The sequence below is a fragment of the Salvelinus sp. IW2-2015 genome, unplaced genomic scaffold, assembly GCF_002910315.2.
Source record: "Salvelinus sp. IW2-2015 unplaced genomic scaffold, ASM291031v2 Un_scaffold967, whole genome shotgun sequence".
Lineage (NCBI taxonomy): Eukaryota > Metazoa > Chordata > Actinopteri > Salmoniformes > Salmonidae > Salvelinus > Salvelinus sp. IW2-2015.
Genome location: NW_019942667.1, coordinates 56,442 through 78,239, shown reverse-complemented (window position 1 = coordinate 78,239; position 21,798 = coordinate 56,442). Strand labels below are relative to the sequence as shown.

The 21,798-nt window shown below is 40.3% G+C and overlaps 1 protein-coding gene across 4 annotated transcripts; it reads left to right on the top strand.

The window, feature by feature from the left end:
• The first annotated feature begins 4,418 nt into the window (after positions 1 to 4,418).
• On the top strand, positions 4,419 to 19,265 carry LOC112069301 (interleukin-10 receptor subunit beta). Of its 4 annotated transcripts, none has more exons than XM_070438501.1 (7): positions 4,419 to 4,601; positions 5,164 to 5,275; positions 9,033 to 9,184; positions 9,658 to 9,803; positions 10,030 to 10,171; positions 16,198 to 16,355; positions 17,957 to 19,265. In XM_070438501.1, exons 1-7 carry the CDS (start codon positions 4,544 to 4,546, stop codon positions 18,140 to 18,142), a joined length of 954 nt encoding a protein of 317 aa, XP_070294602.1. In that variant the 5' UTR covers positions 4,419 to 4,543; the 3' UTR covers positions 18,143 to 19,265. The 4 variants fall into 4 exon arrangements, with proteins under 4 accessions (XP_070294602.1, XP_023992375.1, XP_023992377.1 ...); XM_024136607.2 differs by having other exon boundaries at positions 16,174 to 16,355; XM_024136609.2 differs by having other exon boundaries at positions 10,027 to 10,171.
• Positions 19,266 to 21,798: the final 2,533 nt, after the last annotated feature.

The following is a 21,798-nucleotide window of genomic DNA, read 5'->3' as shown; positions in this document are numbered from 1 at the left end:
ACTTTGTTGAAGCACCTTTGGCAGCGATTACAGCCTCAAGTCTTGCGTATGACGCTACATACTTGGCACACCTGTATTTGGGGAGTTTCTCCCATTCTTCACTGCAGATCCTCTCAAGCTCTGTCAGGTTGTAAGGGGAGCTTCGCTGCACAGCTATTTTCAGGTCTCTCCAGAGATGGTCGATCCGGGGTCTGGCTGGGCCACTCAAGGACGTTCAGAGACCACCCATGCAACTGCCTGTCACCCCGCTAACATCCAGAAGGCGAGGTCAGTTCAGGTGCATCAAAGCTGGGACCGAGAGACTGAAAAACAGCTTCTATCTCAAGGCCATCAGACTGCTAAACAGTATATATAATATTTTTCAGCGCTGATCTGATTGGTCAAAAGACCAGTTAGTGAGAAAAGATCAGAATTGATCTGGGTGTCTAAACTCAGCCATCTTAACCCATGCTGTTAAATGATACTTGAAATTACTTTTTTTCACGTCATCATTCTGTCAATAGTGACATTTTCTCCAGTGTTGCAATGATTATTATTTTTACAGAACTGAGAACCTCAGAAGCACATGTCTCATTACACAAGGCCAATTGTCTATGTTAATTCCCATAACAGACTGATAATTAAGTGGCTGGTTTGTGTGTCATCATAGACCCTGTTATACCATTTTTTTGGGGGGGGGGGGCCTATTGTGAACAGATCTTCTTGCCCACCTCAGGAAGGTAATCAGTGACGCATCATGCATTGTATCTGGAAATCTAACCTCATCCTCAGGCTACATTGCTAACGAGAGAGAGCCGGCTGGTGGACGAGATTACTTGTGTAATGAAAACCACATGTTAATGCAAGGTGTAACCAGTGTTTATATAACTGTGGTTTGTCACACATATATATGTTCCATTAGCTAAGATTCATTAGTTTTCTTGGCCAACTTAACAGCCTGATTGCCTGCTGTACTTTAGATTACTGGCCCTGAATAATGGGTAAGAGCTGTTTGGTATGTACACCACACACAAAAGCCTAATTTGGCTTCCTCAGGGTTAAGTGCTGTTGTCTTTAGTAATTCTCTTTTTTTAGATCAGATATGCCACTTCAATTGGTACTGTATTTCTGTTAACAGGTGGCAGAATTTCAGTGTCAGTTTAAATTATGGATGCTCTGTAGAGCAAGTCACACAGCAGACACCTGCCTTCATACTAAGAGCAGAAAACCCCTGTCCACTGCTTGGATTAACCGAGGACTGGTAGACTTCCAACCCACATTCAGTGCCTCTGTAGCACATGGAGATGTGTGAAACTCACTCCTCAGCCTGAAGTGTTCCGACTTGCGCTGCTGAATAGCTTTTCGGTGGCAGAACTGGGTAAGATGTTTCAGGAGGACGGTCGTGTGTGTTTGCGATGGCAGAGCTCCTCGGGTTTGAGCCTCGGTATGAGCTGAATCAGGTGGACGTGGTAAGCCTACTCGCTAAGCAAGCAACTGGGCAAAAATTTGTTGAACCAATGTTGTTTCTGCGCCATTTCAACCAAAAAATGTACTGTGATGTTGAACAAGGAAAACGACTTGGATTTGCAAAAAGTCATAAATGTGAATTTTTGTCTTTTTTTTCACCCAACTTTTAACCTAAATCCAATTTTTGGGGTTTGATTTCACATTAGCTGATAACTTAAACAAATGTAAATCACAAATGTAAATCAGAACAACATGTTCTTCATACTGTATGTGTCTAATCTTATCAGTGGTGGGAAAAGTACCCAAATGTCATACTTGAGTAAAAGTAAAGATACATTAATAGAAAGTTACTCAAGTGAAAGTCACTGAGTAAAATCATACTTGAATAAAAGTCTGAAAGTATTTGGTTTTAAATATACTTAAGTATCAAAAGTAAACGTAATTGCTAAAATATACTTAAGTATCAGAAGTAAAAGTACAAATAATTTTAAATTCCTTATATAAAGCAAACCAGACGGGCACCTTTTCTTGTTTTTATTTATTTATAGATAGCCAAGGGAACGCACCAACTAAACATCATTTACAAACAAAGCGTGTGTTTAGTGAGTCCGCAAGATCAGAGGCAGTAGGGATGACCAGGGATGTTTTCTTCATAAGTGTGTGAATTAGACAGTGTTCCAGTCCTGTTAAGCATTCAACATGTAATGAGTACTTTTGGATGTCAAGGTTAAATGTATGGAATAAAAAGTACATCATTTTCTTTAGGAATGTAATGAAGTAAAAGTTGTCAAAAAAAAAAAAAAATAGTAGAGTACAGATACCCCCAAAAAACGACTTAAGTAGTACTTTATAAAGTGTTTTTACTTAAATACTTTACACCACTGAATCTTATTGTGCTGTTTATACTAGATGCTGGAGGTGTTACTTGTGTGGTTTGTTTGACTGTACCCCAGCCCTCACATATTCACCACTGAAACCACACGGATACCGCAGACTCCTCTCACTTACAATAAGCATGAGGTGCATAGACTTACACTCTTTGAAAACACATTTCCAAACGGATTCTTTGTGTGGGAAACTGGTTTCTTCCAAAAAACGTTTTCATCTGAAGAACCGGGCCCTTTTTTTGGAAGAGGGTTTTTTGTAAGGCAACGGGTTCTACCTAAAACCTCTTAAATTTTAATTCCCCTATTTTGTTTTATCAAGGTATGTCAAGGTAATTGGCTTATAAATACACTTATATTAAGGCCAAATCGCTTCATGACAGTTGTGGCTGACCGCCTCGTTTTCCTGATTCAGTTTGCCTCGAATGACTCTGCGGTATCGAATTACATATCCACAGCCATTGGAGACTCGGGAGTCCTGTCTTAACTCTCATTCGCTGATCGGACTGTCCGTCAATTAGGGGTGACACAGCGGCATAGCGCTGCAAAACTGAGAGTACTGCAGTGATAGGAAGTAGTACCATCGTTCTGTAACAAGCACAAATCGAATCTATTCAATCAGATAAGCTTTAGCTGACATCCAAATCGCGGTTGTTTTGACGGTGTCGGTACTGCATTAGAGGTGTCAAATGGCTCCCGGTGTTGTGAACGGATGATGTGTTTACGTTTATACTGTTGTGGTTTAGTGGAGCAGGTCTACAACAATTGTTGACAACTAGCATTGTAGCTAAACCTAACCCTTTACTAGCCTTAACCTCATTCCCCTAACCTGCTGCGTTAGTTATCCTAACCTGCTATGTAAAAAAACCATCTCTGCCGACAAAAACAGGTGTGGTGATACTGATTATAACTTCATCTGATTTAATCTAGGGGTATTCAATCCATTTCGCGGAAATTCAGCGTTACAGCGTGAGTGATATGCAAAGGAAATGTTCTGCATTCACTGTAAACCCTGTATAAATCGTCTGTCGGGAAATTACCTTTACATTTCTAGCACGCTGACTCGCTTCAGTGGAAGACTGAATAGAGCCCTGTTGATTTTTCAGTGTAAACTAGACATTGAATTTACGGATGTGCCCAGTGTGTTACACCTTTACTGTTTAGCATAATTATCATATAGTCCAGTTAGTGAACATTTTAATTCAGGATTAAAATAAACCAAGTGTTGGTTTTAAAAACCAGAGTTGAGTGTGATTGTGTCATTTTTAATCTGTGTAGAGTGAAACACTCCAAACCACGCTCATCATTCTCACATTTCCCAACATGCTTCATTGCAGGTTGATTTTCAGAATTGTTTGTTTCAATATCTGTGTTTTTCCATGTAAATGGTTTGGTTGATTTAATCTTGAACTAAATTAAGATAAACATATTTTTCTCAAATAAACCAAATCTGTTTAGTAGTTGGACATATTGCACCCCGTTACTGAGATGTTTGTTCCAGTTTAGATGATTTAGCTAGTCTTAATAATTCATCTTTCCTACCCTGGCAGTCATTTTGTAAAAATTCGAATTGTTGGCTATCCTCACTCTGGCTGGATTCCAAAGGGAATTACACATCACAAGAACCTTTCAAAGGGAAAGGGGTTATCAGCAGAACCCTTCATAGAGGGTTCTAGGTAGAACCATTTAAAAGGGGTTCTATGTAGAATTCTACCAAGCACCAAAAATGGTTCCTCTATGGGGACAAACTCAAGAACCCTGTATGGTTATACTTACCATATATTTTTTCTAAGAGTGTACAAACTGTAAGTAGTCATTGGTACAATCACATCTCTACATCAGGAGTGATCTTGCAGTTGTCCAATACAGAGAACACCATACGGGAACAATTTTTTTTCAATTTATATTGTTTTTAAAGATGAGCCTACTCTCATTGATAATACAATTAGGACTATCTGTTCTGTAATAACTCCTACACAGGAGCATAACATTTTTACTCTGATATTTCATAATAAATGTTGCCATTGGGTTGTTCCTTTAAATGGGCGTTTCTACTTTGCCTAGGACTAAGCGATTGGACGGGAGAAGGGTTCACTCAGAAGTAGGTTCACTCAGATTCTGGGAATTGAATTTAGGTTTCGCTGGAGGTTGTTACCTATATAGTGATCTATAATAGTATGTTGCAATCGCATAAATTCGCCTGATCTACTGAAATGTTGTGTCTGAAAGGCGTTTTGTTGTTTTGGACTTTCTGTCATGTCCTCAGACAAGGTAATCCATTTTTTTCCCCCCTCATTGGCTATTATTTCTGCTTCTTCGGTTTCGATTTAAAGACTACACTTTTTCATAATGTTTGCAAGTGGCTAGCAGTCTAGGATTTCCTTATCTAACGTTAGATAAAGATGCTCATGATTTTATTGTAACTAACTATAAATGTGTAGAGACATTCCTGATGGACACTCTTACTGACAGTTGTGGCTGCTTTGCGTGATGTTTTTTGTCTCTACCTTCTTGCCCTTTGCTGTTGTCTGTGCCCAACAATGCTTGTACCCTGTTTTGTTCTGCTACCATGTTGTGCTGCTGGCATGTTATGTTGCTACCATGCTGTGTTGATGCCATGCTATGTTGTCGTCTTAGGTCTCTCTTTATATAGTGTTGTCTCTCTTGTCCTATATTTGTATTTAATTTATTTTTAATCCCAGCCCCCATCCCCGGCAGGAGGCCTTTTGGTAGGCCGTCATTGTAAACAAGAATTTGTTCTTAACTGACTTGCCTAGTTAAATAAAATAAAATTGTATTAAGCTCCAGAAAGTGATGAATCTTTTGTCTGTAGCATGGTCTGAGGATGAGCAGTCATCTCCACGGAACGTGCGCGTTGACTCTGCTGTGCGTTGGAGCCCCGCCTCAGACAGCCCAGGGATAAAGTACACGGTTCAGTACAGGACGTGAGTATGTCTAGTAGCTGTAGTACATGGGTTAAATCCAATCAAAGTTTATTTGTCTACAACAGACCTTACAGTGAAATATTGACTTACCAACAGTGCATTTTTTTTAAGTAAAAAAGAAGGTATTAGGTAAACAATACATAAGTAAAGAAAAACAACAAAAGTTAGAAATACAGTGGGAAAAAAACAGTAGCGAGGCTATATACAGGCACCGGTTAGTCGGGCTGATTGAGGCAGTATGTACATGTGGGCATGGTTAAAGTGACTATGCATATACTTTTGAAGTTGGAAGTTTAAAACTTGTTTTTCAACCACTCCACAAATGTCTTATTAACAACTAAAGTTTTGGCAAGTCGGTTAGGACATCTACTTTGTGCATGACACAAGTAATTTTTCCAACAATTGTTTACGGACAGATTATTTCACTTATAATTCAATGTATCACAATTCCAGTGGGTCAGACGTTTACATACACTAAGTTGACTGTGCCTTAAACCAGGAACATTCCAGAAAAGTATGTCATGGCTTTAGAAGCTTCTGATAGGCTAATTGACATAATTTGAGGCAAATGGAGGTGTTCCTGTGGATATATTTCAAGACCTACCTTCAAACTCAGTGCCTCTTTGCTTGACATCATGGGACAATCCAAAGAAATCAGCCAAGACCTCAGAAAAGAACTTGTAGACCTCCACAAGTCTGGCTCATCCTTGGAAGCAATTTCCAAACGCCTGAAGGTACCACGTTCATCTGTATAAACACCATGGGACCACGCAGCTGTCATACCGCTCAGGAAGGAGACGCGTTCTGTCTCCTAGAGATGAACGTACTTTGTTGCGACAAGTCCATATCAATCCCAGAACAACAGCAAAGGACCTTGTGAAGATGCTGGAGGAAACCGGTACAAAGTATCTATGTCCACAGTAAAACAAGTCCTATATTCGACAACAAGGAAGAGGCCACTGCTCCAAAACCGCCATAAAAAAGCCAGACTACGGTTTGCAACTCCACATGGGAACAAAGATCATACTTTTTGGAATAATGTCCTCTGGTCTGATGAAATAAAAATAGAACTGTTTGGCCATAATGACCATTGTTATGTTTGGAGGAAAAAGGGGGAGGCGTGCAAGCCGAAGATCACCATCCCAACCGTGAAGCATGGAGGTGGCAGCATCATGTTGTGGAGGTGCTTTGCTGCAGGAGGGACTGGTGCACTTCACAAAATAGATGGCATCATGAGGAAAGAAAATTGTGGATATATTGACGCAACATCTCAAGACATCAGTCAGGAAGTTAAAGCTTGGTCGCAAATGGGTCTTCCAAATGGACAATGATCCCAAGCATACTTCCAGAGTTCTGACAAAATGGCTTAAGAACAACAAAGTCAAGGTATTGGAGTGGCCATCACAAAGCCCTGACCTCAATCCCATAGAAAATTTGTGGGCAGAACTGAAAAAGCGTGTGCGAGCAAGGAGGCCTACAAACCTGACTCAGTTAAACCAGCTCTGTCAGGAGGAATGGGCCAAAATTCACCCAACTTATTGTGGGAAGCTTGTGGAAGGCTATCCGAAACGTTTGACGCAAGTTAAACAATTTATAGGCAATGCTACCAAATACTAATTGAGTGCATGTAAACTTCTGACCCACTGGGAATGTGATGAAAGAAATAAAAGCTGAAGTAAATAATTCTCTCTACTATTATTCTGACATTTCACATTCTTAAAATAAAGTGGTGATCCTAACTGACCTAAAACAGGGACTTTTACTAGGATTAAATGTCAGGAATTGTGAAAAACTGAGTTTAAATGTATTTGGCTAAGGTGTATGTTAACTTCAGACTTCAATTGTATGATAAACCGAGAGTAGCAGTACAGTTCCTCATTGTTGTTTGATAGACACACACTTTCAGAAAGTTTTCACACCCATTTTGCATTTTTCCACAATTTGTTGTGTTACAAAGTGGGATTAAAATGGATTGGAATTTTTGTCAATGATCAACACACAATACTCTGTCAAAGTTGAATTGGCCATTTCTTTATTAATGCAATATACTTTTTTTTGATAAGTATTCAATTTAGTCAATACATGTTACAATTACCTTTGGCAGTGATTACAGCTGTGATTCTTTCTAGGTAAATATGGTTAAGAGCTTTGCAACCCTGGATTGTACAATGCTTGCCCATTTTTTTTTTAAATTCTTTGTAAAATTCTTCAAGCTCTCAAGTTGGTTGTTGATCATTGCTAGTGTCGTGTCTTTGGCATCATTAAAGATATTTCATAAAATCAATTCTCTTTAATTATTATTACGTGATTAAACTAATCATGTAAATGTAATTAACTAGGAAGTCGGGGCACCAAGGAAAATCTTAAGATTACAAAGTTATAATTTTCCTAATATAACTCTTCAGATACTTTAATATCTGATCAATTAGTCTTCTAATTAATGAATTATTCTTTACCTCACATTAGTCTCATTTCAAACGTCGTAAATTGTTGGTTATCTGCACGAACCCAGCCTTTACTATGAATCATCCATACATCAATTGTCTTAATAATTTATTTACTAACTAAATATTCACAGAAATGCATAAATATATATATACAGTGGGGCAAAAAAGTATTTAGTCAGCCACCAATTGAGAGTCTCCTCCAGGAATTTACTACCTGAGATAACAGAACCTGAGTGTTGGAGGGGTTGGAGGGGGAAGCCACTCGCTATACCCAAAGAGTATATGACACTAGACAGACATTTTCAGGTCTTGCCATAGATTTTTAAGTCGAAATTGTAACTACACCACTCAGGAACATTCAATGTCGTCTTGGTAAGCAACTCCAATGTATATTTGCAGTATTACTTTCGTACCTTATTGCGTACAGGATGGATGTTTTGGAATATTTTTTATTCATTAAAGACTTCCTTCTTTTCACTTTGTCATTTATGTTAGTACTGTGGGGAGTAACTACAATGTTATTGATCCATCCTCAGTTTTCTCCTATCACAGACTTGTAACTGGTTTAAAATCACAATTGGCCTCATGGTGAAATCTCTGAGTGGTTTCCTTCCACTCTGACAAATTATTTAGGAAGGATCTTTGTAGTAACTGGGTGTATTGGTACACCATCCAAAGTATAATTAATAACTTCATCATGCTCAAAGGGATATTCAATGTCTGCTTTTTTTTTTTGTCCATCAACCAATAGGTGCCCTTCTTTGCAAACCATTGGACAACCTCCCTGGTCTTTGTGGTTGAATATGTGCTTTTAAATTCACTGCTCGACTGAGGGACCTTACAGATAAATGTATGTGTGGGGTACAGAGGTGGTGCAGTCATGAAAAAAAATTTAACACCGCTGTTGCACACAGTTAGTCCATGCAACTTAATAAATGACTTGTTAAGCACATTTTTCTCCTGTTATTTAGGCTTGCCATAACACAGGTTGAATACTTATTGACTCAAGAAATTTGAGCTTTTTATTTTCTATTAATTTCTATTATTAATTTAAATCAAATTCCACTTTAACATTATTGGGTATTGTGTGTAGACCAGTGACATAAAACCTCAATTGTATCCATTTTAAATTCAAGCTGTAACACGACAGAATGTGGAAAAAGTCAAGGGTGTGAATACTCTCTGAAGGCAATGTTGATCGGTGTCCCAGGTCAGTTGATCAGCAAAAACTCCTGGCCCCGTAAGGATAGATGTTTTGCTCAGTTATGACACAATTATTTTCTCATCTGAGCCTTCTTTTTAATCCACAGCAGTGACAGCGAGAAGTGGCACAACATTTCGGGCTGTGTTCAGATCGAGCTCACCACCTGTAATAAACTGTTCGAGCTGGGATGTGTGATGGTGCAAGTCCTGGCTCAGGAAGGCAACCGCACATCCAGATCCGTCGAAGCCTGTCGCCATGGTAACGGATCATTCAACTTCGCTCCTGATAAAACTGTATACAGTTTGGATCTGGCCTGTTTCATGTCATGTCCAAGGCCTAGTCTGCTTCATCAGTAGGCCAGCACACTGGTAGCATTGTGGTTTGGTTCGAAAAGCTTGAGCAACGTTTTTTTTAAATCAAGTTCCCCTCTCTTTCTGACTCAACCACCCCTCTCTTTCTGACTCAACCACCCCTCTCTTTCTGACTCAACCACCCCTCTCTTTCTGACTCAACCACCCNCACACTGGTAGCATTGTGGTTTGGTTCGAAAAGCTTGAGCAACGTTTTTTTTAAATCAAGTTCCCCACCCCTTCTCTTTCTGACCCACCCACCCCTTCTCTTTCTGACCCAACCACCCTTCTCTTTCTGACCCAACCACCCTTCTCTTTCTGACCCAACCACCCTTCTCTTTCTGACCCACCCACCCCTCTCTTTCTGACTCAACCACCCAGCTGATTCTTGCAGCCCTGAATTCCAGTTGACCTCCAAGGAAGGACTTCTGATAGTAAACATGGTAAAGAACAACCGTCTACGGGAGGATAATGGAGATCATTTTAAATACAACGTTCAATACGGCAGAGACGGGGAGGAGCTCAAAGTGAGTAGCAATGTGGAAGCAAGCCAGGTTTTAAAAAAATAAATAATAATAATTGTTTTAAATGAATGCAGGTTTTTGTATCCAGCCCAGCACTGAAACACCGTATTCATCCAAGGTTTGGGCAATTCATTGGGAAGTTATCAGGTGTTTTGGTGATCCCCCACTGTAGGATGTTAGTGTGATCGAAGATGAGTTGATGTGCCTCTCTCTACCCTTGTTTTAGCAGGTTCAGGACTCCACCACATCCCATTTGACCATCAAAGATCTGGATGTGGGCCGGAGGTACTGTGTACAGGTCCGGTATTTATGTTACCACAAACCCTTTGGAACTCCCAGCACTCAACATTGTGAGTCCATCCAAGAGTCAGGTGAGGCTCATCCAGGATTTCTCTATATTAGTTGACTTGCTGTTACCATTATCCTATCCTCTAATGCAGGTATTCCCAAACTGGGGTACGCCAAACAAAAATGTGTTTCACATAAAAAAATATATATACTTCACATTTTCAAACAGTCCGTTTTATTTTTTACAACGGGGCTATACATTTTAGTGAGTTTTTTTTAGTAGCCTTGTTTCACTGCCAAAAAAAWWAAATTCAACCATCTAGTGTTCAGCGAAATAACAACACAATGTCAAATACAGGAAGCCTWGTCAAATAATTAACATCCAATCACATTAACCGTTACTCTCTCGCGGGAATTCCACTAATGGTCCGAAGGTAGCCAAACGTAGCTGCTGCTCATGTTGGTATCTGTACTGATGGCGCAAAAGCCATGACAGGGAGACAGTGGAGTGGTAACGCGCGTGCAAGCAGCTGCTCTCGACGCCACTTGGGTACACTGCAGCATCCACCGAGAGGCTCTTGCTGCCAAGGGAATGCCTGACGGCTTGAAAGACATTTTGGACACTACAGTGAAAATGGTTAGCTTTGTTAAAGCAAGGCCCCTGAACTCTCGTGTATTTTCTGCACTATGCAATGATATGGGCAGCGACCATGTAACGCTTTTACAACATACAGAAGTGCGCTGGTTATCAAGGGCAAAGTATTGACACGTTTTTAAAAAATTGAGAGACGAACTTAGTTTTCTTTACTGACCATAATTTTCACTTGTCTGATGATGAGTTTCTCACACGACTGGCTTATCTGGGTGAGGTTTTTTCTCACCTGAATGATCTGAATCTAGGATTACAGGGACTCTCCGCAACCATATTCAATGTGCGGGAGAAAATTGAGGCTGTGATTAAGAAGTTGGAGCTCTTCTCCAGGTCTTTCCATCATTGTATGATTATTATTTTTTGTGTGCAAATGAACTCAAGCTTACGGACAATGTCAAATGTGATGTAGCGACGCACCTGAGTGAGTTGGTACACAATTACGCAGGTACTTTCCCGAAACGGATGACACAAACAACTGGATTCGTTATCCTTTCATGCCTTGCCTCCAGTCCACTTACCAATATCTGAACAAGAGAGCTTCATCGAAATTGCAACAAGTGGTTCTGTGTGAATTTTATTTAATCAGAAGCCACTGCCAGATTTCTGGATTGGGCTGCGCTCAGATTATCCTGCCTTGGCAAATCGCGCTGTTAGGACACTGATGCCCTTTGCAACCACGTACCTATGTGAGAGTGGAGTCTCGGCCCTCACTAGCATGAAAACTAAATACAGGCACAGACTGTGTGTGGAAAAGGATTTAAGACTGAGCCTCTCTCCAATACAACCCAACATTGCAGAGTTATATGTATCCTTTCAAGCACACCCTTCTCATTAACCTGTGGTGAGTTATTCACAATTTTTGATGAACAAATAAGGTTTTATATGTAAGATGGTTAAATAAAGAGCAAAATTATTGATTATTATTTGTGCCCTGGTCCTATAAGAGCTCTTTGTCACTTCCCCTGAGCCGGGTTGTGACAATAACTCACTCATTCTTGTGTTTAATAAATGTATCGAATAGTGTGTGTGTGTGGCAGGCTTACAATGATGGCAACAACAAAAAACATTTGAGAGTGCGCGACCCTGGTGCTAGAGGGGGTACGCAGCTGGAGGTTGAATGTTTGAAGGGGTACGGGATGATAAAAGTTTGGGAACCACTGTTCTAATGATAACACTTCACCTAGTAACTCCTCATTCTCTCAAAACACTCAAAGGCCAGTTTTAAGTACACCTCCTCGTTCACGAAAATGGTTCGCTCCTACAGACAGTGAGTCACGTGGCCATGGCTTGCTATGTACAGTGTATTCGGGAAGTATTCAGACTCCTTGATTATTTCCACATTTTGTTATGTTACAACCTTGTTCTAAAATTGGTTACATACTTTTTTTCACCTCATCAATCTACACAAAATACTCCATAATACCTCCAGAACAGCCTAACTTCTTCGGGGCATGAACACGTTTCCAAATTGGTATCAACAGACCTAACATGTGCCATGAAAACAATCCCCCACACCATTACACCACCGCCACCAACCTTGACTTTTTCCACATTTTGGTACGTTACAGCCTTATTCTTAAATTGATTAAATCGTTTTTTCCCCCTCATCAATCCGTTTAATAAAAAAACAAATCTTGCAAAAATGTAAAAAAGTTTGGACACCTACTCATTCAAGGGTTTTTCTTTACTTTTACTATTTTATACATTGTAGAATAATAGTGAAGACATCAAAACTATGAAATAACACATATGGAATCATGTAGTAACCAAAAAAGTGAAGAATCTCAAATATAAATATTTGTTCAAAGTAGCCACCCTTTGTCTTGATGACAGCTTTGCACACTCTTGGCATTCTCTCAACCAGCTTCACCTGGATTTATTTTTATTTTTTCACTTTTATTTAACCAGGTAGGCTAGTTAAGAACAAGTTCTCATTTGCAACTGCGACCTGGCCAAGATAAAGCAAAGCAGTTCGACACATACAACAACACAGAGTTACACATGGAATAAACAAACATACAGTCAATAATACAATAGAAAAATCTATATACAGCATGTGCAAGAGAGGTAAGGCAATACATAGGCCATGGTGGCAAAGTAATTACAATATAGCAATTAAACACTGGAATGGTAGGATGTGCAGAAGATGAATGTGCAAGTTGAGATACTGGGGTGCAAAGGAGCAATATAGATAAATAAATACAGTATGGGGATGAGGTAGATTGGATGGGCTATTTACAGATGAGCTATGTGAGCTGCTCTGACAGCTGGTGCTTAAAGCTAGTGAGGGAGGTAAGAGTCTCCAGCTTCAGAGATTTTTGCAGTTCGTTCCAGTCATTGGCAGCAGAGAACTGGAAGGAGAGGCGGCCAAAGGAAGAATTGGCTTTGGGGATGACCAGTGAGACTGTCTCTTATACACATCTAGATGTGTATAAGAGACAGGATTACAATATAGCAATTAAACACTGGGATGGTAGGATGTGCAGAAGATGAATGTGCAAGTTGAGATACTGGGGTGCAAAGGAGCAGATAAAGGAGATAAATAAATACAGTATGGGGATGAGGTAGATTGGATGGGCTATTTACAGATGAGCTATGTGAGCTGCTCTGACAGCTGGTGCTTAAAGCTAGTGAGGGAGGTAAGAGTCTCCAGCTTCAGAGATTTTTGCAGTTCGTTCCAGTCATTGGCAGCAGAGAACTGGAAGGAGAGGCGGCCAAAGGAAGAATTGGCTTTGGGGATGACCAGTGAGATATACCTGCTGGAGCGCTTGCTACTTTTCCAACAGTCTTGAAGGAGTTCCCACATATGCTAAGCACTTGTTGGATGCTTTTCCTTTACTCTGCGGTCCAACTCATCCCAAACCATCTCAATTGGGTTGAGGTTGGGTGATTGTGGAGGCCAGGTCATCTGATGCAGCACTCCATCACTCTCTTTCTTGGTCAAATAGCCCTTACACAGCCTGGAGGTGTGTTGGGTCATTGTTCTGTTGACAAATGATAGTCCCACTAAGCGCAAACCAGATGGGATGGCGTATCGCTGCAGAATGCTGCTGTTTAAGTGTACCTTGAATTCTAAATAAATCACTGACAGTGTCACCAGCAAAGCACTCCCACACCACCACCTTCACCGCTTCAAGTACTTATGTAAATGCCGCACTGCTTCTTGACACAATGCCCACTTAACCTGGAAGCCAGCCGCACCAATGTGTCGAAGGAAACACCTGGCAACCGTGTCAGCATGCACTGTGCCCGGCCCGCCACAGGAGTCAGTAGTATGTGATGGGACAAGGACATCCCCTAACCCGGACGACGCTGGGCCAATTGTGCGCCACCCAATGGGCTGCGACCGAGCCTGGACTCGAACCCAGGATCTCTAGTGGCACATTTAGCACTGCGATGCAGTCGGAAGTTTACATACACCTTAGCCAAATACATTTAAACTCAGTTTTTCACAATTCCTGACATTTAATCCTAGTAAAAATCCCCCGTCTTAGGTCAGTTAGGATCACCACTTTATTTTAAGACTGTGAAATGTCAGAATAATAGAAGAGAGCATGATTTATTTCAGCTTTTATTTCTTTCGTCAGAAGTTTACATGTACTCAATTAGTATTTGGTAGCATTGCCTTTAAAACTTCTTAGGGCTGCAATCCTGTTAACGGGATCGATGTGACAACAGCCAGTGAAAGTGCAGGGTGCCAAATTCAAACAACAGAAATCTCATAATTAAAATTCAAGTATTTCACACCATTTTAAAGATACACTTCTTGTTAATCCCACCACAGTGTCCGATTTCAAAAAGGCTTTACAGCGAAAGCACCACAAACGATTATGTTTGGTCACCGCCAAATCACAGAAAAACACAGCCATTTTTCCAGCCAAAGACAGGAGTCACAAAAAGCAGATATAGAGATAAAATGAATCACTAACCTTTGATGATCTTCATCAGATGACACTCATAGGACTTCATGTTACACAATACATGTATGTTTTGTTCGATAAAGTTCATATTTATATCCCAAAATCTCAGTATACATTGGCGCGTTATGTTCAGTAGTTCCAAAAACATCCGGTGATTTTGCAGAGAGCCACATCAATTTCCAGAAATACTCATAATAAACGTTGATCAAAGATCAAGTGTTATACATGGAATTTTAGATCCACTCTCCTTAATGCAACCGCTGTGTAAGATTTCAAAAAAACTTTGCGGAAAAAGCAAACCATGCAATAATCTGAGGTCGGCACTCGGAGCCCAGTCAAGACAAAAATATATCCGCCATATTTTGCAGTAAACAGAAGTCAGAAATAACATTATAAATGTTCACTTACCTTTGATGATCTTCATCAGAATGCACTCCCAGGAATACCAGTTCCACAATAAATGTTTGATTTGTTTGGTAATGTCCATCATTTATGTCCAAATAGCTACTTTTGTTAGCGCGTTTGGTAAACAAATACAAAGTCACGAAGCGCGTTCACTAAAAGCAGACGAAATGTCAAACTTCCGTAACAGTCAGTAGAAACATGTCAAACGATGTATTGAATCAATCTTTAGGATGTTTGTTCCAACTTCAGTAATGTTCCAACCGGAGAATTCCTTTGTTTTCAGAAATGCGATAGAACAGAGCTCGCTCTCACGTGAACTCGCATGGTCAGCACATGTTCAGGTCATGGCAGACCTTACTCAATCCCCTCTCATTCGGCCCCCTCACAGTAGAAGCATCAGACAACGTTCTAAAGACTGTTGACATCTAGTGGAAGCCTTAGGAAGTGCAAAATGACCCATATCCCACTGTGTATTCGATTGTCGATGAGTTGAAAACCTACAAACCTCAGGCTTTTCCCTCCAAACATAACGATGGTCATTATGACCAAGCAGTTTTTTTTTTTAATCATCAGAATATAGGGCATTTCTCCAAAAAGTACGATCTTTGTCCCCATGTGCAGTTGCAAACCATAGTCTGGCTTTTTTTTTGTGGTTTTGGAYCAGTGGCTTCTTCCTTGCTGAGCGGCTTTTCAGGTTATGTTGCTGTAGGACTCGTTTAACTGTGGATACAGATACTTTTGTACCTGTTTCCTCCAGCACCTTCACAAGGTCCTTTGCTGCTGTTCTGGGATTGATTTGCACTTTTTGCATCAAAGTAAAAATGCGGCTCCTCCACATTCAAATTAGTGTATTTAAACTTCTGACTCACTGGAATAGTGATACAGTGAATTATAAGTTAAATAATCTGTCTGTAAACAATTGTTGGATTTTTTTTGTGTGTCATGTACAAAGTAGATGTCCTAACCGACTTGCCAAAACTATAGTTTGTTAACAAGAAATTTGTGGAGTGGTTGAAAAACGAGTTAATGACTCCAACCTAAGTGTATGTAAACTTCCGACTTCAACTGTATCTATATCAATCTATATGCTCCCTATTTCTCTGTGTAGAATGTGTGTTATCTTCCTGTACAGAAAGGACACGGAAAAAGAATATTGTGACGATCAGTGTGACCTTCACCCTCCTGTTGGGTGTCTTGGTAGTGGGCCTTACGCTCTTCATCTACAGGCACCATAAGAAAATCAAACAGWTCCTTCAGCCCCCACTACGGTTACCAGACCACTATTGTGAGGTATGTCTTTCCACGGATACAATAACCATAGATGTGGTGTTTCATGTGATCATCTGGGTGCCTGTCAACTAAATGCCCTTTCATTTTAGTCAGATTTTAGTCTCATCACATTTTGTAATACCTCCTTTACCTATAGTAAACATACAGTGTCTTCTGAAAGTATTCTTACCCCTTGACCTATTCCACGTTTTGTTGTTACAGCCTAAAATCTAAATGGATGAAATATATTCTTCACCCATCTACACACAATACCCCATAATGACAAAGTGAAAACATGTTTATAGAAATGTTTCAAAATTTTTGAAAATTAATTACAGATCTCATTTGCTTAACTATTAAGTATTCACAACTCTTTGGTATGAAACTCCAAACTGAGTTCAGGTGCATCCAATTTACTTTTATCGTCCTTGAGATGCAAGGAAGAATGGGAGAAAATCCCCAAATCCAGATGTGCAAAGCTGATACAGACATACCCAAGACGACTCAAAGCTAGATACAAAGACATACCACAAGACGACTCAAAGCTGATACAGACATACCACAAGACGACTCAAACTGATACAGACATACCCACGACGACTAAAGCTGATACAGACATACCCCACGACGACTCAAAGCTGATACAGACATACCCACAGACGACTCAAAGCTGATACAGACATACCCACAGAAACGACTCAAAGCTGATACAGACATACCCACGACGACTCAAAGCTGATACAGCATACCCACGACGACTCAAAGCTGATACAGACATACCCACGACGACTCAAAGCTGATACAGACATACCACGACGACTCAAAGCTGATACAGACATACCCACGACGACTCAAAGCTGATACAGACATACCCACGACGACTCAAGCTGATACAGACATACCCAGACGCTCAAAGCTGATACAGACATACCCACGAGACTCAAAGCTGATACAGACATACCCAAGACGACTCAAAGCTGATACAGACATACCCAAGACGACTCACAAGCTGAATACCAGACATAACCAAGCAGAACTCAAAGCTGTAATCACTGCCAAAGGTGCTTCTACAAAGTGTTGACTCAGGGGTGTGAATACTAATGTAAATGACATTTCTCTATTTTATTTTCAATTCATTTCTAAAAACATGTTTTCACTATGGGTGAGGGGGGGGGGTAATATTTAATACATTTTGAATTCAGACTAACAAGAGAATACTTTCTGAAGGCTCTGTATGTTTACTATAGGATAATCAGGCAATACAAAATGTGATGTGACAAAAATAAAGGGCATTTAGTTAACTAAAATGGCCCCGTTTTCATCATTTTGAAAATAACTTGACTAAAATCATTGTTCAAATAACAAAAATGACTTTTTTGCTATTTTATCTATTTATTTTAGTCTAGATTAGACTAAATCTAAAGAAGTGCCAAAATTAACAGACATCTATTGGGACTCCCCTGCATAAATAAAATGCATCAGTTGCCTTGTGCGAGCCAGAATGGCCCATAGGGCGGGAGCCTATCTCCTGTTTCTGTAGCGTTAGGTCCCTTGATGTACAAGTAGCTTACAACCCCTGGACAAAGCGCTAACAACTTTCATGATTGGGTTCCTTTTTKCAGTACCTGTCAGGGGATTTCCCCCAGCAGGCCCTGTCCCTCACAACTAGTCCCTGTGAAGAACGCCATGATCTCATCTCCATCGTCTGCCGTGAAGAGGACCTGTCGGACTCCTATCTGWTTCCTGAGTCTGACAGAGAACAGGATTATGACTCACCTAACGGACTGGATTTAGATCATGAAGAATGATCCGTTGATCCTGTCACTTCAGACATGACACTTTTGCACTCCATTAGGATTTGAGATGAACTTGATAGCGTCAATATATTAACTAGGGGCGGCATGTAGCCTAGTGGTTAACGCGTAGACAAGGTAAAAAGTCGTTCTGCCCCTGAGCAAGGCAGTTAACCCACTGTTCCCCGGTAGGCCGTCATTGTAAATAAGAATTTGTTCWTATTTACAGCTGATTTGCCAAGTGAAATAAAGTTTTCATTTTTTTTATTTTAATTAAAATAAAATAAAAACTATAGTAGGCCTGGCTATTACACTGTTTCCACTCCGAAGGCCTTGTCTAGCATCAGCTACCAACATTATTGTTGATCAAAAGAAACTATGTTACAATAAAGTAAACTTCTGTGGGTATTTTAGTTTGTTCTGCAACCGAGGCCAGAGAAAGATGCTTGTGTCTCAGTAATTACACCTACCCAGTAATGACTGGATATTCATTGGATAATAATAGGTGCAATCAGGTAGTTCAGSTAAAAATAGAACGTAAATAGAACATTTCTAATTCGTTTTAGGAAAGTGCATTGCTGAGGTTTTCTGGAAAAGTAAGAAAGTGTCCTTGGGCCAGGACTTAAATTGAGCATTTTTTGTTTGTAACATTACTGCTGTATATTACAAATCTGTACATTTCAAACTATTTCTTTAGTATTAAAAAATAATTAGAGAGTTTAATGGGGTACTCTGGGATTTAAGCAATGCTAACTAAGTCGCTCTGGATAAGAGCGTCTGCTAAATGACTTAAATGTAATGTAAATGTTAGTGCAATGATTGGGAAGTTCAAGGGTATCTGCTAGCAGGTAATTTCACGAACCAATTAAATTACATTTTCCCCTGAGGTGTATGTATGTTCAAAGTTGGTTATGTCTTAAGTGTAAAAGTTTGTTGAGACCTATGCTGTCACTTTATACAAGCGTTGTACTGATTAAATGTGTTTTATTTTATTTTATATTGATTGTATTTCTTCTGTCAATTCCTTTATTACTTCATGCTGTTCATAAAGTTTGGACACATTCAAGGGTTTTTCTTTATTTTTACTATAGTGAAGACCACAAAACACTGAAATAACACATAGAATCATGTTGTAACCCCCCAAAAAAGTGTGAACAAATCACACTTGTTTGTTGTATTGTACTTACCAGTACCCAGTGTTCGCGGGGTCCGACATGCCAATCGACATGCCAATCAACCTGCTATCTGCCAATCACGGGAATGCCTGGAATGTTCTGATGCCGGGCATCGTGGCGGTTGGCGGAGTGGCGTGGAGGGGGGTTGGGCAGGGGGATGGAGCATTGGAAGTTAAGACCAGGTTTAGCCTTTGTTCTCTCTCTCTTACGTCTGGCCTTCACKAGAGAAGGTCACGGTTGGCTTGTGGSTTATCTMTCATTTATTTGGCGTGGYCTACGGCCAAACAGTAGCCTGTGTAAAGTTGGGTTAATAAACTGTCAATTCGTAAACTCAATCCTCTGTCTGGACAATTGTTCCTTTATTATCTAGTCAGGTCATTACAATACTTATTTAAGTCAGAGGGAGAGATGGGTAATGTTTAACATTTGCATTACGTCAGGATGTGTTATTGTTAGCCATCAGGGATCCTCTGGGAGGAGAAGAGACACAGTCTGGTACCAGGCACCAGGACAGCCGTGAGTTGGGCAGGCAAGCGGTCACATGTGGCAGGCATTGATAAGAGGTGATACCTCCTGTACTACTAGCACCTCAACAACTGCCAACTCCGGTACTACTTCCATCTATAGTACTACCACCGTCACTACTACTACCTCTACTACTACTACCACCTCCACTACTACTACTACTACTACCACCTCTACTACCACCACCGACTATACTACCGCCTCTACGGACCACACCTTTACTACTACTACACCTCTACTACTAACTAATCGACACTCTACTACCACACCTCCTCACTAATACTACCACCATCAACTCTACTGACTACACCTCTATACACCACCTAACTACCTATACATACACCTGTAACTCTCACTCACCACTCCTATCCTTACTACTACGACTACTACTACTACTCTACCACTACTCTCTACCACCACTCCCTACTACTACCACCTTCACTATACTACTCCACCTCTTACCACACCCTCTACCATATCCTTACTACTTACTACCAACCTCTACTACTACTACCTCTACTATACTAGACCTCACTCTCATACTCTACACTCTCTATACTATAATCTACCCCTCCACTTACTACTACCTTCTACATACAATTTACACTCCACCTCTACCACACCACAACTACTACTACTAATCACTACCTCTACTACTACTACTACCACCTTACTACCCCTACCTCTACTAACACTACCACGACTATCTACTACCCACCACCTCTACTACTACACCTACTACTACACTACTACTACTACCCATTCTTACACCACCACTCTATACTAATCCCACCCTCATACTACACCTACTAACCCACCAATCTACTACTACTACAACCACCTTCTACTACTAACTACTACACCACCTCTACTACCACACCTCTACTACTACTACTACCACCTCTAACTACTAACTACTACCACTCTACTAACACCACCTCCACAATTACTATACTAACTACCTCTACTACTACTTACTACCACCATCTACTACACACCACTCTACTACTACTACCACCTCTAATTACTAATACCCTCTTACTACTACTACCAACCACCTCTAACTACTACTACCACCTCTAACTACTACTACTACCACCTCTACTAACACCACCTCTATACATATACTACCACCTCTACTACTACCACTCTACTACTACCTACCACCACCTCTACACTATACTACCACCTCTTACTACTACTACTACCACCTCATCCTACTAACTTTACCACCACCTCTACTACTCAACCACTTACTACTACTACCACACCTCTACTACTACTACACCACCTCATATACTACTACCCCCACTCTTCTACTACTACCACCCTACTACTACTACTACTACTACCACCTCTACTACCACCACTCTACTACTACATTACTACACCACTCTACATTATACTACCCACCTATCACATACTCAACTACCACCTCTACTACCACCACCTCTACTAAATACTACACCACCTTTACTACACTACCACTCTACTACTACTACAAACTTACTACTTACTACCTACTACTAAATCACTACTATACACTAACTACTACACTCTACACTACTACTACGCCGATTCCACTACCACTCACTACTACTATACCACCTCTACTACCACACTACCTCTACTGTATGAACTTACACTACACCTTCTACACTACTACTACTACTACTCTAACTACTACACACCTCTACTACTACATACGCATCCACTACCACTAACTACTACCACACTCCACTACTACCTTCTACTACCTACTACATCTACTACTACTACCACCTTACTACTTACTCTACCTACCTCTACTACTACTACCCCTCTACTACTACTACACTACCACCCATCTACACTACACACTCTACTACTAACTACTACCCTACCTCTACTACTATACTACATGCTAGTTATTACTTACACCACACTACTACCACCTCTATACTATTACACTCTAATACTACTACACTACTA